At 34.8% G+C, this 18,841-nt stretch overlaps 1 protein-coding gene across 1 annotated transcript; it reads left to right on the top strand.

Moving 5' to 3' along the window:
• Positions 1-6,058: 6,058 nt before the first annotated feature.
• On the top strand, positions 6,059-13,690 carry LOC21404318. Its single transcript, XM_010114640.2, has 14 exons — positions 6,059-6,302; positions 6,974-7,032; positions 7,405-7,519; positions 8,076-8,185; positions 8,397-8,465; positions 8,928-9,533; positions 10,068-10,603; positions 11,275-11,339; positions 11,474-11,553; positions 11,968-12,072; positions 12,291-12,430; positions 12,528-12,659; positions 12,908-13,060; positions 13,137-13,690. The coding sequence occupies exons 1-14, from the start codon at positions 6,116-6,118 to the stop codon at positions 13,273-13,275; spliced, it is 2,496 nt and encodes an 831-aa protein (XP_010112942.1). The 5' UTR covers positions 6,059-6,115; the 3' UTR covers positions 13,276-13,690.
• The last annotated feature ends 5,151 nt before the right edge of the window (positions 13,691-18,841 follow it).

Raw genomic sequence — 18,841 nt, 5'->3', positions numbered from 1 at the left:
AATATTTGAACCAAAACCTCAAGAAACTCATTTTTAAGGGTTTACAACCAACATGCATGATAAGGCACATCAAAAATCCAAATCTCAAGTAGGATTTCAACATCTTAATCTATGAAATCTTAGTTTCTAACATAAGAAAGAAGTTACCTCAAAGAAAAACGTGTTCCCAAGTGAATAGAAGCTCAAAATCTTGGTGGTTATTTTTGGTTCTAGGTTGAAAACGAGTTGAAATGGGCTTGTTGAGTTTTTAGCTCATTCTCTCTTGAAAACCTATGTTTGATTCTGAGTTTTGGGTGAGAAAATGAGTAAGAAGAGAGAAGAAAATGTTATGGTTAGAGTTCTAGGCTTTTTTGCTGAAATAGACTCAAAAATGAAGTATAAACATGATAGAGACCAAACAAAAGTAAAGTGACCTTATAATAGGACAAGTGTTTAGGTTTTTCTAAGCCTCTAACATTTGTCCTAACCTCATAAAATCAACTCTAAAGTCTCTATTTTTCTTCTTCAATTAGGTGCCTAAAGTTCACTCAATTTGCTAACATAGCATTCTCTCACAAAAACTCAAAATAGCAACTAAGTCCTCAACATATTTACATAAAACCATATAATAAAAATATAAAATAATAATTCATCATTAAATCAATCATAATGGAGGTAAAATATCATATCACATAATCATAATAAATATCATTTTTTCTTCATAAGTTTCGCACATTGAGTTTTCACATCGAGCGAGTTGCACTGCACATTAAAACTGAAAACTCGATTAGCGAAGCTATAAGTTTAATAAAATCATATGATAACTATAATAATAAAATATAATGCCAATAAATAACTTTGAGATAAATGGTAAATGTGGTGCATGATTTTAATTTACTAAATTTATTTATTATTGGCTTAAGGCTTAATTAAATATCGTGTATTACAATAACACTCCTGAATAAATTATTATTAATTTTAACACCATTTTTGTATATTTTCACAACTAACATTGTCATGTCAGCAGTGTGAGGTAAAATGACTTCTACGCCACTGAGGTCAAAAATATGATTTAAAAGTACCCCAAAGAAACTCTCAACTTTCTCGCCCATTCTCTCTCTCTCTCTCTCTCTCTCTCTCTTTACACCCCATTTTTGGCGCGCTCTCTCTCTCTCTCTCAAGTTTGGCCTCTCTCTCCACTCGGTCTCTCTTTTCGCTACGCCCGCATTCCCTCATCGCCAATACTCTGGTTGTGCACAAATCGAGGTTGGTACACAATTTTTTTATTTTTGTTTTGTTTTTGTCTTTTTAAATTTATTTTTTGGGAGACTTAGTATATAGAACTTGAAAAAAATGATTGGGTTTAACTTAATGTGATAGGAATTGAAAATATCCTTCGTCAATTTGAGATTTTAGATGGTTTATAATTGATATGTAAACTGATTGTAACGACCAACACATCAAGGACATAGTTGACCTTCGGAGTCATAGTATTATGACTCATAGTGTTATATGTCCGGTCATAATACTATGACCAGTCAGTCATAACAGTATGAGTCATTGTCTATAAGTCAAATTATAACAATATGAGTCAAAATGGCCAGTCATAGTATTATGACCGGTCATAAGGCATTCATAGTGATATGACCGTCCGGTCATAATATTATGACTGAAATGACCCATAGTGTTATGACTCGCTTACTATGATTACCTTATGACCGGCCATTACATAGTGTTATGACTGGCCATTTCTAATGACTCGATGACGATTAGAAGTAATTGCATGTTGATTAACAGTTATTGTTATTGAAATTATTTAGGAATGTCTGCTAGATTGAACGTCTTCACCAAGTACAATAGATATTGGGACCGTGCTTTGAGATACGTCTGTTGTGAAATGAAGGGGATATTGGTCCCCACCAACATAACATATATTGGTCTTATAGATTTGGTGAGAAATGTGTTTGAGATTCGGCCACAAGGAAAAAGTCTATCCTTAAGATATGTTGTTGAAGACGGGGAAGCTCATGTGAAGATACCTTCTGATTATGATGTCACATTCTATCAACGACATCTCTTCCTCCAAAGCCTTTCTTTTCTTCTAAGATGACAAATAATGGCAAAAAATAAATAATAAATACAAAAAAAATAAATAAATACAAAAAAAAACAAGAAAAGTAAACAAAATTGTTAACCAAAGTACTATGACTGACACACTAAGAGTCTGACCATTGAGCGGTCATAGTACTATGACCGACGATCATAATTCTATGACCGCCTATCATGCAGGCTCGTTCATAATGTTATGACTGATGGCTGGTCATAAGGCAGTCACATAGTGTGGTCATAGTACTATGATCGACGGTCATAATGCTATGACCACAGGCTCATCAGTCAGGCAGTCACACTATGTGCTTGCCTGCTTGATGGCCGGTCATAGAATTATGACCATCGGTCATAGTATTATGATCGAACGATGTGTCTGTCTTATGATCGGTCATAATACAATTACCAACCGATCATAATGATATGACCAGCCATCAGGCAGAGTCACAGACCAAATAAGGAGTACAATGATAATAAAAAAATTTTAAATAACTAACCTTATCTGCTTTTATCTCCTCCTCTAAAGCCTTTCTTTTCTTCTAAGATGACAAAAAAATGGTAAAAGAAAAAAAACAATAAATACCTAAGAAAAAAAAAACAAATAAACAAGAAAAGCCAATAAAGTTTTCGCCTTTGTCTCGGAATCCGCCATTGACATCGTCTGTTTTGTGGTTGATTTTTTCGGCGAAGAATGTTAGGAGGATGAGGTTTCCTCGGTTCGTGCTTTTGGGTTAGGCGTTGATTTCTCCGGCGAAGGTTCGTGGGTTCTCGTCGCCTGATTCTGAGTTCGTGGGTTCTCACTGCGTGGGTGGTTGCTGTCGTGGGTTCGTCGCGTGCGTTCGTTTTCCTCCTCATCTCTCTACTACTTGAATATTTGAATTATAAAATGCTTCATAATATATATTCAAGGCTTTAAAACTGAAATGGGGCACAATTGTCATTTTAATTCAAGTAAAAATAACATGGTCCCACTTTTATTGATATGACGATGCTAATTGTGAAAATATATAAAAATGATACTAAAATTAATAATCATTTATTCATGAGTGCTATTATTGAAATTAACCCTAAAAAAAATTACCAATACTCCACATTTTTTTTCCCTGAGATACTATACCGCAAATATAGGTCCATCAAATCAAATTCATATTGGCTAGCAAAAGCTCCTTCTAGCCAAGTCCCGTGGCATAATGGAATTGGATGCTGGCTAGCTAGTTTATTCGTTTTAATGTAAGTTGTAAGTCTCACAAATTGTAGTTCTCAAAAGTAACTTATAATGAATTTTATTGTTGAAGCCTTTTTTTTTTTAATCTAAACTAAAAAAAAATTAAGGCTTAATGGCACTAATTGTTGAATTTTTGTCTATCGAGCACTTTATGATTCGTATGTGCCCCCACATCATGCTGAAATTAATACTGATCTATTTTGTATTTCTTCTAAGGCTAGTTCTTAATTAGTCGTGGAAAATACTATTGATTTATTCAAAAATTAGTCTTGTTTGGCGCACGGGACTAAATAAAATTATAGGACTGCAGAGGATTAATTTGAATTATTCCTGTGTTTTGTAAGTTGACGGATTAGATGACTGAAAATGCAATCTAGCGTTGTATCGTCGAAGTGAGTTAATTTAAATGTAATAATTGATAATTAATTTATTACATAATAATTTATAGAATATAAAATTGAGACGTTAAATTTAAATAAGTATTTTAATAAAAGTTATAATAAAATCATATATTTAGAAGGTAAATGACTTAATTATTTAGCTTATAATTTGTATAGCATATTTATGTTCTATCATTGGCGCTATATGAAAATTGAAATAAAGTTTATTCGTTTGTTTATGAATAAACGTGATACATATATATAAATTAATAATTTTAAGCATTAAGATAAACATAGCATGTGAAAATAATCATTTAAAGTGTTATATCTATATATATGATTAGTATGAAAATATATTTATTTTAAGAGAAATGTTAGCGTCATTTGATACATTGACTCCATTAATATGAAATATTATTATTTAAATAAAAAATAAGAATTCACGTGTCAAACAATAAATGTAAAAAGTGATAGAAAAAGTAATGCTAGAATTTATCTTATTTTAATGATTAAAAATAAACATAAACTAATTCTTTTTCCTAAATCTATTTTGGTTGTCCAAGTGTTGAACTGCGATTAGAGAAAACTATATTGTAGAACTAATTAATGACGTACATGTGGCAAATCCCTAGACGATCTGAGCACACCGCAAGCGTGGGTGTGGGCGATTTTTTTATAATATATCAAATTAGGAAATTTTCTAGTCATAAATTCACAATTGAAGACTTTTGCTTTAAAAAAAAAATCACAATTGAGGACCTCTTCTATAACTCTTTTTACAGAGAGCTATAAGCACTTTTGTCTTCTTTCTTTTTTTTTTTTTTTTTTTTTTTTTTTTTTTTTTTTTTTTTGAATAAGCATAAGAGCTCTGAGCACTTGCTTTAGCATTTTTTTTAGAGCCCGTTTAGTTCGCTGATTTGAGTTTTTAATTTGAGTTGAGATGTGATTTTATATGAGAGCTCTTTACTGTAGTAAAAAAGTTAAATGTGATTGTTTGTGAGAGTTTTTTACTGTAGCAAAACTCGAATTCTAAACTCGAATCAGCGAAATGAACGGGGCCTGAAAATTGAAAAGAGAATAGAGATCATCATTCTTGAAGGTATTCAAGAATTCGGAGAAAATTCTACAGCGTTCACACAATTGTTGATTCAAATAAAGGAGAATAATTAAAAAAAATTAAAAGGTTAGAAATGCTTTGATGGCTCAAAATTATTTTCCGAATAGATAATATGACTATAGGAGATGGGTTTAGGAAAAAATTTTAAAATCTCAACGTGTTGCGTTTTACGTTATTTCATAGCCAGCACAAAATGTTGGATTACTTTTTGGCCTGTATGGTCAAATTTTTGTTACCAAATATTGAATTAGGATTAATAATTTAATAATCTTAACCTCAATCCGAATCTGATGTGCCAAACACACCTCATTGCTGCAAATACTTATTTTTTTAAAATTAAATTGAAGTTTCAAACAATGTGAGAGTATCAATATTAATCAAATAACATATGCATGTTTAATTCAAATATTATTTATCAATTATATTTTAATAAACGGGTTGTCTTTTATTACATTATTTGATGTCTAAAAGATAATAAACAAATTAGTACTCAAAATTTTATTTGTTACCCAAAATTGCAAAAATCATTACCACGGCTTTTTTTTATTATTTCTTTTTTTTTCTTTTTGAGTCGGAAAAGACTCTCAAATATCAGATTAACAATATTTTAATGGAAAATAGTAAAAAATATGTCAATATAAAAAGCTTAAAAAGTATATAGGCCAATTTTTAATTATAAAAATTAATAGACCATAACTTGTCAAGTTATGGTTCATAATCAGATAAGTTATGGACAAATTTATCAAGTTATGATTCATAATCAGACAAGTTATGGATAAAAATCGTGAATTATGGACAATAACTTGTCAAGTTATGGTTTAGAACTAGACAAGTTATGAACGAAAATAATAATTTAAACTATTTATTAACTTATATAAATTATTAACCTATTAATTTTAATTCATCTCAAGTCTCGGTCTATTTTTATTTTTCTCCCTAACTTTAACCCAAAATTAACTGCGGTACTTTCCGAAAAAAAAACGAACTAACTTAACTGCCCTTTGAAGCACGTGCTTTCTTTGTCGTCTCCTCTTCTAGAAGAACTAGAAGCCAAGGTTGACGAACTACACAAGTCAAGCTTCGCATTTGTGACTTGTCTATACTTTATTATTATTACTATTATTTTTATTATTATCAAGGCCCCTGAAAATTTAATTTTAGAGAAAAAATAAAAAAAAATGAAAAATCAGTCCCACATTTTTCTTTAAACACCAACAAACAAACTACTAAATCCTAGTTTAATTTCTTAAGGACCCATTTCAATCTCCTCTTCTCTGCTTCAAAAATACAAAGAAAAACAGGAAAATAATGGCTCCCAATTCATTTCTATGTTCTTCTTCATATCCGATTTTCAGTGTTGTACTTTTGCTTCTTCTTTATTTATTTGGTCAGTCTTATTCTTACGACGACCAAATTCCATTAAACAGCTTTACCATTTCCAGCTTCAGCTACCCTCCGACCACTCTCCGGGCGTTTGAGTTGCGTTACATCAGAGGTTTGTGAGCTATTTAACGATGACCCTTTTCAGAATTTTATTGTTTGAATACATGGTGTCTTAAGAATTTAAGGTTGTTATCGTTATTGGGTATTTGACAAAATTCTTCCTTTTCTGTCTCTTTTTGAAGAATTGGTGTAATTTGCACGAGTAAAAGGCGATTCTCGTTTTTATCTCGTACTTACCATTACAGTTTTCGAAGTCAAAATCGTTTTTTAGTCAATGACTTGATTAATCTTAGTGCATTCCCAATTATTAATTACTGGTGTTAATTTGAGTTTTTGCTTGCTATGTAATTTTGATGTCATAAATTTTTACTTGCAATTTTTATTTATTTATAAATATTTGTAACTTCATGGTTGTTAAATAATTGCTTGTCCTGATTTGCGAACGTTTATATGCTAACGTAGAATGTTTCCGAAGCCTTAGTTAGAACATGTGGGCAAATTTTTTTCTAATGTGGGTTGGCTTTCTTCTCAATTAGAATTAGTAATGAGATGTTTTAAATTAACTAAGTCATTATTAACTAGAATGAGTAAAAAAAGAGTTTACTTTGTCAAATAATATATCTACATGGACTACTTTTATTTATTGAAATACAATGACATATCATAATGATTAATTGTGCAATTTATTTTAATTTGTGGTTTTGGTGTTTTGGTTTGTCCCAGTTGAATTGCCACCATGGTTCTCTTCAATGTCATTGGTAATGCACTCAGATGTTGACCTTGTAAGTGTTCGTAGCATCTTTGAAGAATAAATAGAATTCATCAAGTATATCACCCACCTGTTTGTACTTAATTCTTGCAGGCTACTTGATTTTGTAGGCTTTGCTTTTCTCCAGCTATCTCTTCTCATGGTTTCCTTGTTTTTCTATAAGTTATTCTATAAAGAATTAAGTAGGGGCATACTTCTGATAGATTATTCAAGTCTCTAAGTCTGTCTTCTTGATTGTATCATACTAATTCTGGTTTGACATCCTTTTTGCTTTTCCGCTGTGTATTGTCTCCAAACAGAGACACAAAAAAACTTGCGCTCTAAAAGGCACAGAAACTTATGTGTGTTTCTATGTTTGTTACTTATGTGTGTTTCTATGTTTCAGGGTAATGTAAACATAGAAAAGGTTCCTAAAAGTAAGCTGCCAATAATTTGCTTTAGGGGTGGCAGCCCCCCACTTCCAGATGTCAATGGTTCTCCAAAGGATTCGGGCAGTTCTGGTAGGTGTAACATATCCTTTGTCTGTTTCACGGGTTTGAACCAAGAAGTTTTGGTTCAAACAGTTTTTTGCTACGGTGCTTTTCTTACAAACATGTAAACAAATTTGAATTTCTGTTCAAACTTTCTATTCAAACCTATAAACCAAATGGGCAAATAGTTTTTGAAATTGTTAAACTGTTACTGAATATACAAGTTCATCCACATAAGTCTTGATTTTGCAACTGCACAATGCACGTGTTGAAAAGCCTTATAGAGTATTATGTAATAGTTATGTATCTTACCTGATAAGTATGGCACCACCAATACTCCACAGATTTTGTGTTTACTGAGTTCTAAATGACAATGTTGTTTCTCAACTATTTGAAAAGATGGTTAGTCAGAGATTTTTGGTAATTAAAGTTTTAGTTGTATGCTCAACTTGTTTTGTTCAAGTATAGGTATTTCGACTTGAGAGTATAATCAATATAAATATATATATATATATATATTTTTTTTTGAATTATAGTCTAATCAAGATTATACCAAGGCTAATGTTTAAATTTTCTGCTGTGACAGTTTTAGTTCCTGCCTTCAATAGTTCATTTGAAGGAATACAGGCTCTTCATAATGGAGAGCAGTGCTATCCTATGCACAAAAACTTCACAGTTAATTTGACAAATGAGCAGGTCTGACCCTTTACTTATGACATTCATTTTGTCTGGATATAATATCATAACGTTTCGTATCTAGTTGTTTGTGGTATAAATGAGCCATGCAAACATCAGAGCTTTTGTGGCATCTATTCATTTTTTCTTTTTTAACTCTTTCCTTTTCCTCTCGCTCTTGGTCTTTTACTTTTGGTTCTTGAGTAACATTAATTTACAACTTGTTCTTCAGATATCTTTTGGAGTTTGGTATTTTGGCCTATTTAATGGCATTGGACCTACAAGGACGCAATCAAAGATGGTAATAGTTCTAAATTACTTTAAATTCTTTTATCTCCTTTTTACATAATATATATATATATATTCACTTGAGTTTTATAGGTTTATTATGTACATCTCTTTTCCTTTTATCAAAATGAAGTTTGAGGCGACGCATCTATAATTTTTTCCATACGGTTTTGTGGGTCTGAATTCTGAAAAGGAGAATAGAAAAGAAGCAACATGCTATAGAAGCTTTACCATATTTCATCTTTAAATGTAGAAGTAAATTTCAACATATAATTACCTAATTTTGTAAAAATCTGATGGCTCCACAGAGCTACCCCTATTGGCTTCACTGAATTGTTGTCTACATTTCCTTATGACACAGCCTAGAATTGGTAGATTCATTTCCTTTGTTTTTTTCAAGCATTCTTCTTGCATTAATTCTAAATATTCCTATATTGTTTGGATATTTTAACTAGAGCTTATGCCTGCAATGCAGATTAGTCGTGGTCCGGCATACTCCTTCAGTGCCAACATTACTGTGGAAGGATGTACAACCTCAACCATGTTGGGCCAATACTGCAACCAGACAATTGATTCGCTTTTATGTTCTACCTATAGCTACAGTATTTCAGCAAATTTTTCAGAAGCTATGTTGTATAACCAAACAATGAATATTATATCCTGCAAAAATAATTTCGAAACTTCTTGTCATGGGGATGGTGAACAAAAAGTCTACACTTTGGACGTAATGGGACTTGCTGAGGAGTTGCAGATTACAGCTAGGAATATCAGTTTTAATGTAACTCCAAATAACACTGGCAATTTTAGTGAACTCAAATTAATGTGTATTGTTCGACATGGTGCTATGCCATCAACGACTTTGCATGATTATTCCAGTGACATAAGCAAAGCCCCTTTGTTGATTCGCTCACCAAAGATCGGTCGATGGTATATTAGCCTCTTACCTGTTAATCTATCAAAAGAATTTAGTGGAATTCAGGGAACTGATATTAAGGTTTGCTATTCTATGGAGGCAAAAGTGCTTCAATGTCCACTGGGGAAGGCTGGACCAAATTGTACGTGGGAGAAATTCATTCTTCAGGTGACATTGCACTTAAATATGTTTTCTTCTAGGAAGTTTCTTCTTTTGTGAAGTTTAATTTCCACTATTACTTGTGCCCATTGGTGATCTTAGCTAATATGGAACATAAACAGAGATCGAGTTTTGATGAGAAGTAATAAATAGTGATTGTTAGTTATGTAGGACAGCTGCACACAAGTTAGCTCATTAAGAAAACGAATGCACGTGAACCTGTAGAAGATTCCAGTTGGCCGTGACTAAATCTTGAAAACTCTTGAATTTGTAATAAGTGATTAATCTATATATTGACACATGACATTTAGAAATTAACAGGATGAAATGTTGGGATGATGCTTTTGCTTTGGAAGTTTCATTTTGATTGCTGCCATATCTAAAAATGGAATGAGCTTTTGATTCTGTCTCTGATAATGTTTCTTGCTTAAAAGCATGTCTTAAAACAGCTTCTTTTACGTACTACTTTATCTTCATCTTGATGCTTCAAGAAAATTATTCGCAGGAGTAATTTATTGACAAGCTGAGAATGGTTATCTGCAGACAGTTCTCAGGAGAGGTTCAGCACCATTTGAATCCTATTATTTGCCGGTCAGCAGAAAAGTGACTTCAAATGGAGCTAATTTTCCTCTCGAACCCATTCTTACCAATACCTCATATGGTGAAGAACCGGATAAGGCTTGGACTTATTTTGTTTTGGACATTCCTAGAGGTGCTGCCGGAGGAAATATCCACATCCAACTAACATCAGACACGAAGATTACTTCTGAAATATATGCTAGATTTGGCGGATATCCAACTCTTGATAGCTGGAACTATTATTATGCTAACAAGACAAGAAACAGTGATGGCTCCATGTTTTTCAAGTTATATAATTCAAGCGAAGAAAAGCTTGATTTTTACATTCTATCTATTAGGGAAGGAACATGGGGTTTTGGATTAAGGCGTAGGAATGACACCAACGTTGCTTCCAGAGATCAGACAACTATGTCTATTTCCCTTGAAAGGTGCCCCAAAAGGTGCTCTTCTCACGGGGAATGCAAATTTGCCCTGGATGCAAGTGGTTTAGCGTTATACAGGTTATTTATTCAGCCCTACCCTACTACTTTTTCTTGTCTGCTACATTTCAGGCATTCTCAACAATTTTTTTTTTTTTTTTTAATGCTTAACTGAGTTTTTTTACCTATCATTGTGGCATTACTACATTTTACTTTAGGGTTAATAGCTCTGTTAGTCCCTGAACTTTGAACATAGTTATATTTTGATCCATGAACTTTTAATTTAGGCATATTTACTTTAGTCCCTGAACTTTCATTTTTTGACCATTCTGGTCCCTGATAGTACAATTGACGAATGATTTCTATAATTTAGCCTAGATAATCAATTCATTATCACATAATAAGAGAAAATTCTACTTAAATAGTTACAAATATGCAAAATGTTATAGTTGTTAATAGGTTTTAGTAGTAACAAAGAGAAAATTTTGCATATAACGTAATTCTTAAAATTTTAAATCATCACATGATGGGCACTTGTTTAACTTTGTTAAATTTTAGACATCGTTTATCAACTTTACTGTCATGGACTTAAACCGTCAAAAAAATGAAAGTTTAGGGGCTAAAAATATGCCTCAATTAAAAGTTCAGGGACCAAAATGTCACTATGCTCAAAATCCAGGGACTAACAGAGCTATTAACCCTTTAATGATAATCTGTTAATATGATTTGTGTTTGTTCTCCTTTTTTCTCAGCTACTGCTCCTGTGATCGAAACCATGGAGGCTTTGATTGTAGTGTTGAAATTGTATCACGTCAAGGTATGTTATTTTGAATGATTGGTCTTCATAATATCCTATTCTTAAAATTTTGTACCGTTATCTATTTTCTTCAACTCGTACTTAATTGTTAGAGATTTAAGACCTTTGTTTACATTGGAAAACTCGGTTTTTAGGGCACATATGGCAATCCGTTTCTCTTATTGCATCAAATGCTGCAGCTGCATTTCCGGCCTTTTGGGCCCTTCGCCAGAAGGTAATCCATACATTTTTTTTCAAGTGAACTGACAATGGTGAGAACTTGTGTTGTATACAAATTTTTTTTGTATGTTATAGTGTTTGGCTTTGTCATATTAAGATAGTGTATTAATTTTGAGGATTGTATTAAATTATATGATGTGTGAATACTGCCAAACACTGTAACAATATGGAGTGTTAATACAGCATACTAAACATGCCCAAAATGATAGGTTCCGTGATGTTCATGAGTATGAAGGACTTCAATGATATCAATAGTGATAACGGGGGTTGCCTCCGCTGTATGGCCAATTTTCCAAGAAATTTCAGTTTTTTTTCAAGTACATGGGAAATACATGATTTTTATTCCCTTCATATAAGATATAACTCAATTTATTTGTTCTGCAAGTGCGTTATAAATTTCTCTATGCAGGCATTAGCAGAATGGATAGTATTTACAACTAGTGGAATTTCAAGTGGATTATATCATGCATGTGATGTCGGAACGTGGTGTGCATTATCCTTTAATGTCTTGCAGGTAAAAGTATACTTGTTCTTCTATACTTAAGGGTGTAGTTTTGGTGGAACCTTGGTTTTTAAATTGTCGAAAGATTTTTGCTAATTGATTTTGTTTTTATGAACTGAAGAAATCTTGTAAACACCTCTTTAAGTGAGATAAAAGGGGAAAACTGTATAAACATCTTGCAATTTCTTAATTGAATGACACATCAATTGGTAAATTTGAAAATGTTTCAGTTCCTGGACTTCTGGCTCTCTTTCATGGCTGTGGTGAGCACTTTTGTGTACTTAGCTACGATTGATGAAGCCTTTAAGAGAGCGATACACACAGCTGTTGCTATCATTACTGCTCTTCTGGCGATCACTAAGGCAACCAGGTACCTTGAACTGACAAATATATCTGATGCTTTTAAAATCGCAATCCTGTTTTAGCTACCATGCCAGGCATTAAATCTAAATATAGGAAGTTTGCAGATCTTCCAACATTATTCTCGTTATAGCAATCGGAACTTTGGGGCTACTTGTTGGATGGCTTATAGAATACTCTTTTAAGCTCAGATCATTTTCCTTGCCGCCTATTGGATTCTGCTTAACTATGCTTGACAGGTGGGTTTCTAAACTAAGTTAACCATGAGGTTTCTGAGAAGAAGAAAGAAAACCGCAACCATAAATCCGATTTAGCGCATTAAGTTAAGTTTTAAAATGAATATGTTTGGTGTATGTAAACTATGATGGTAAGCAATCAGTTAAAACTATAGCTGAAACCCATTTACATCACATAAGTTGGGACATAGTAATATTGTTGTAAATTCCAGTTCTCTTCTTAGAAGGCCTCGAAACTTTTGTCACTGCAGAGGGCAAGCTGTTAGAGGTTGGCTTCATAATCTTATCAAGAGAATCTTTAAACGATTTCACTGGGGCTATGTTCTTGCTGGATTTACCGCACTGGCCATGGCAGCAATAAGCTGGAAACTGGAGACCAGCGAAAGTTACTGGATTTGGCATAGGTACTACTATGATCCTTCCCTCTTCCCTCCCTCTCCCTTGCTCTCTTTCTCGGTTAATTGATTCTTCCCTTCGCAGCATATGGCATGTGACAATATACACATCTTCATTCTTCTTCCTCTGCTCGAAAGCAAATAATGTAAATAACGACGAAGAAGGACCCCCTGATCGAAACTATGAGTTGGCTCGGCAGGATTCGATCCCAAGAGGTGAATAGAGAAAAAAAAGTTTATAGAAAAAGACCAAAAAATAAACAAAAAAGAAGAGAGACGGAAAACGTTGCACAAGTAATGCTGTAGAGAAGGGGAGAAAAATAGAAATTCATTGAAGAAAGAAAGTGTGAAAATTTACGCCAAGAAAGTAGTAAGATACATCAGGTTGCATCACCTATGATGTTTCTTGTACCAAATAATTAGTCCCCTAGTTGAGCCAACCGAAGCATTACTTTTGATCTTCGTACATTCTCCTCCTTGTACAATTTAAGTAAGATTCCCTCCCCAATTTTTGAAAATGGTTTTGGGAGAGGAGATATTGTTCTGCAAGTATCTTTGTACATGAGTAGGATCATAAACTAGAAATGTTACAGATGTCATTGACGAATATTAACTTAGTCGGGTGAGTGCAAAAGCTATAGTTAACTTCTTTTATTTATTTATTTTTTCGTGTATGGTATTTTATTAATTATATTATAGCAGGTATGCAGTTTTCTTGTCTTCAATTATGTAGAAGACAAATTTTGTCTCGGCCAAGGCGGTGTTTTCATCATGAAAATTCTTATCCTGTTTGTTGGGGCATCCAATCAGCTTAGCGGCAAAGAGTAAACATGCATTATTATGTCTAGGATAAGATAATGATAGATTAAAGGATTATTTGTGTAGTTTTGAATAGAAGGAAAAAACTATTTTTATTGTTGATAATGATAATCGGCAGAATACATAAGTTATTTATAGAGCAAATAAACGTAACTTAGATTCCACAATAATAGGAATATCCTAACTAACCAAGACCCGACCTAAATCAGGTTGTTATTCAAAACTGAAAAACTAAAAATCCTCCTAATATCTCGACACTCCCCCTCAAGTTGGCGCATATATGTTTATCATGCCCAACTTGCTTACAAGATCTTCAAAAACTGGTCTGAATAAGCCCTTAGTAAGAATATCTGCAAGTTGCTGGTTTGTTGGAACAAATGGCATGCAGATTATTCCTTCTTCAAGTTTCTCTCGGATAAAATGCCTGTCAATTTTGATGTGCTTGGTTCGATCATGTTGAACCGGGTTATTGGCGATGGAAATGGCAGCTTTGTTGTCGCAATACAGCTTCATTGCCATGTCTATCGGTTGTTTCAATTCCTCCATAAGACGCTTCAGCCATAGTAGCTCACACGCACGATGAGCCATTGCTCTGTATTCGGATTCTGCAGTACTGTGAGAAACTACATTTTGTTTTTTGCTACGCCAGGTTACAAGGTTTCCCCAGACAAAGGTACAGTATCATGAGGTAGATCTTCGATCAGAGATGACTCCTGCATAATCAGCATCAGTGTATGCCTCCACTATACGTTGTCCAGTTTTGGTGAAGAATAATCCTTTCCCTGGACTGCCTTTTAGATATCTAATGATCCTGAAAACAGCCTCTAGATGTTCTTCACATGGTGAGTGCATAAACTGACTTACAAGGCTTACAGCGAAGGCTATGTTTGGCTGTGTGTGGGACAAGTAAATTAACTTTCCTACCAGTTTCTGGTATTGAGCCACGTCCACAAGTACTCTATCTTCAATGCCGCTTAGCTTTTGATTAGGATCAATGGGCGTTTCTGCCGGTTTACATCCACTCATCCCTATTTCTCTTAACAAGTCTAGCACATACTTCCTTTGTGACACAACAATTCCCCTTTTTAAGCGAGCAACCTCCATTCCAAGGAAGTATTTTAGTGCTCCAAGATCTTTTATTTCAAACTCAGTTGCTAAGGTTTCTTTCAACCTCCTTATTTCAGCCTCATCATCACCAGTGAGAATTATGTCATCTACATAGACAACCAGAACTGTGATCTTACCCTTCATTGAATGCTTTACAAACATTGTATGGTCACTCTGTCCTTGCACATAGTTCTGCTTCTTTATTGAGCCTGCAAATTTATCAAACCAGGCCCTTGGTGATTGCTTGAGGCCATATAGTGATTTCTTCAACTTGCAGACTTTGGTTCCAAACTTCCCTTCAAAGCCTGGGGGCGCTTCCATATAGACCTCCTCCTCTAGATCTCCGTTCAAGAAGGCATTTTTTACATCTAGCTGCTACAGAGGCTAGTCAAGATTAGCAGCTAAGGATAATACTACTCTTATTGTGTTCAACTTCGCCACAGGTGCAAACGTCTCCAAGTAGTCTATGCCATAAGTTTGTGTGTATCCTTTCGCCACCAACCTTGCTTTGTATCGTTCGAGAGAGCCATCTGAGTTGTACTTGGTGGTGAATACCCATTTGCAACCCACAGTAGTTTTTCCTTTGGTAGTGCAACTTCTTCCCACATTTGATTCTTCTCTAGTGCCCTCATCTCTTCAAAAACAGCTTCCCTCCACTATGGAACCTGTAAAGCATCCTGTATAGTTTTTGGAATCTCCACAGAAGACAAATGAGAAGTGAAGGCAAAGAAAGATGGTGACAAGTGCTTGTAGGAGATGAAGTTAGATAAAGAATGTTGGGTGCAACTTCTAATGCCTTTTCTAATTGCAATAGGCATATCCAGGTTATTCCTAGAATCAGAATCAGGTGACATGTGATCACTCGCACTCTTGTCAATTGAAGAATTGCCTGGATCACTTTCTGAGTTCATTACCTTCCTTAGTTCCAACTCATGGCTGTGCAGATTGGTGGCAGCAGCTTTATTTCTCTTTTTTTTCTGCCTTCTCAAATAAACCTGTATTTCAGCACCTGTTTTTGGCCTTTCTTCGGTTCTGCTCACTTCTTGAATATCACGACTGTAGGCAGTGGGGTTCCTCTCAGAATCTGTGGTAATTTCAGTGGGAATAGGAAGGACAACAGGCTTTTGTTGTTCTGGTTTTTCCTCTTGCCTCAAAGTTCTAGGTTCATCTGTTTCAAGCCTAATGAGATCCTCATATTGGTCTATCTTTTGCGAATCTTCATGTCTAATCTCCCCTGAAGATGAGCTCCAAAATATGGTGTATTTTCAAAAAAAGTGACATCAAGACTTACAAACATTTTCCTGGTGACCGGATCAAAGCACTTATACCCTTTTTGGGTTGGAGCATAACCTAAAAACACACACTTCCTTGCCCTAGGATCAAATTTCCCTCTATTCCTATCATGAATGTGAACGAAAGCCATGCAGCCAAATATTTTTAGAGGTAGGGTGGTAGAGATTCTTTGAAGTGGAAAGCAGGTTTTGAGCACTTCTAGTGGGGTCCTACGGTTCAAAATCCTCAAAGGCACTCTATTGATGAGGTATATTGCAGTGAGAACAGCTTCTCCCCATAGGTATTTTGGAACATGATTGGTGAACAATAATGCTCGTGCTACCTCTAAAATGTGCTTATTTTTCCACTCTGCAATCCCATTTTGTTGGGGGGTATCACTACACGAGCTTTGATGAATAATTCCCTTGTCGACAAAGTATTTTCCTAGGATCTCATTAAAGTACTCTTTGCCATTATCACTCCTAAATACCTGAATGGAAGCTTGGAATTGTGTTTTCACCATATTATGAAACATTTTGAACACTCCCTCAACTTCTGATTTTTCTTTTAGCAGGTATACCCAACTTGTCCTAGTGTGATCATCTATGAACGTCACAAACCATTTTTTTTTCTGCGTTAGTTATCCGTGAGGGACCCCATACGTCACTGTGAATTAGTGCAAAAGGTTGTGAAGGCTTATATGACAAAGGCAAAAAAAGCAGTTCGATGGTATTTTGCTAACTCACAAATTTCACACTGAAATGAAGAAGGATCTTTATAAACAAATAACTTTGGAAACAAGAGTTTGAGATAATGAAAATTTGGATGTTGTAACCTAAAATGCCAAATAATTATTTCATTCTCACTAGACACTGAGAAAGACTTAAAACATGTGCTTTGTACGGCTTTATTAGATCCGGATCCATCTTCAAAGAAATAAAGGCCACCACTTTCTCTAACACTGCCAATCGTCTTCCCCGAGGTGAGGTCCTGAAATTTACAATGAGAAGGATAGAAGTTAGCTGTGCAATTGAGATCTTTAGTGAATTTACTAATGGACAAGAGATTGCATGAAAGCTTTGGGACGTGAAGGACATTATGAATGATAAGGTTAGGAGTTAAAGGAATGGATCTTGTTCTGGCAATTGCAGAGAGGGAGCCATCTGCAACGCGGATTTTCTTGTTTCCTGCAGACGGATTATACGAAGAAAAAATTTTTGAATTGCTGGTCATATGGTCAGTGGCTCCGGAGTCAATAATCTAAGGAACTGAGGTTACACATGTTAGAACTGAGTGATTACCTTGCTGGGCTATGGAACAAGAAGGAGAAATAGACATTTTTTGAGATTGAAAAAACTTATACAGGTGCTCTAGTTGTTCTTTTGTGAATGGTGTTGTTTCCGAATTGATTTGCTGCACTTGAGAATCTTCATTCGCAGTTTGAAGTGCATGACCGTCTCCGGTCTGTTTTTTCTTCAAATTTGGAGGCTTCCCATGTATCTTCCAGCAGGTATCCCTAGTGTGCCATGGTTTCTTGCAGTGGTGACACCATGGCTTTTTCTTCTTGTCTCCTTCATCATATCCCCGGGTCACCAAAGCGGATATATCTGCTTCTATTGTTGTTTCAGGGACCACATCCTTCAACATAGTATGTTGTATGGACTCCTCACGTCGCACCTCTGAAAAAGCTTCTCGCAGTGAAGGAAGAGGTTTGTTTCCGAGAATCCTGCCTCTTACTTCATCCAGGCTTCTATTGAGTCCAGCCAATAACATATACACACGATCGTTTTCTTCTTTTTTCTTGAATCTTGCACAATCGTTTGGGCTCTCCCATTCTTCATCATTGTACTGATCTAACTCCTACCATAAAGTCAACATCTCATTATAGTAGACAGACACTTTTCGGTTTCCTTGCTTAGATTGCCACAATTGAGATTTCACTTCAAATATTTGTGATGAATTCTCCAAGTCTGAGTAGCATTCTTTCACTGCTTCCCAGACATCTTTTGCGGTTGGAAGAAATAAATATGGTTTCGCTATGGCAGGTTCCATTGAGTTCAGCAACCATGACATAACATGGGAATTGTTTGAACCCCAGTCAGCCAATTTTGGATCATCAGCAGCAGGTTTCTTCGCCGCCCCCGTAAAGTAGCCCATCCTTCGTTTTCCATCGATTGCCAGCTTCATCGATTGCGCCCACTTGAGATAGTTCGTGCCATCCAATTTGTGCACCATCAACTTTGAGTTTGGTATGTGCTCGAATTCACCTGGATTGATCGATTCTTGGGGCCGAGAATTTTCAGATGTTGCATCTGATGCGGTGGCGCCCCTGCTTGCTCCGGTCATCGCCGTTTTCACCATTGTTTTTTCCTCTTAAAGAGCCGAGGCTCTGATACCATGTAGTTTTGAATAGAAGGAAAAAACTATTCTTATTGATGATAATGATAATCGGCAGAATACATAAGTTATTTATAGAGCAAATAAACGTAACCTAGATTCCACAATAATAGGAATATCCTAACTAACCAAGACCCGACCTAAATCAGGTTGTTATTCAAAACTGAAAAACTAAAAATCCTCCTAATATCTCGA

The sequence above is a fragment of the Morus notabilis genome, unplaced genomic scaffold (genome assembly GCF_000414095.1).
Source record: "Morus notabilis unplaced genomic scaffold, ASM41409v2 Scaffold248, whole genome shotgun sequence".
Lineage (NCBI taxonomy): Eukaryota > Viridiplantae > Streptophyta > Magnoliopsida > Rosales > Moraceae > Morus > Morus notabilis.
This window is presented reverse-complemented; position numbering and strand designations above follow the sequence as displayed.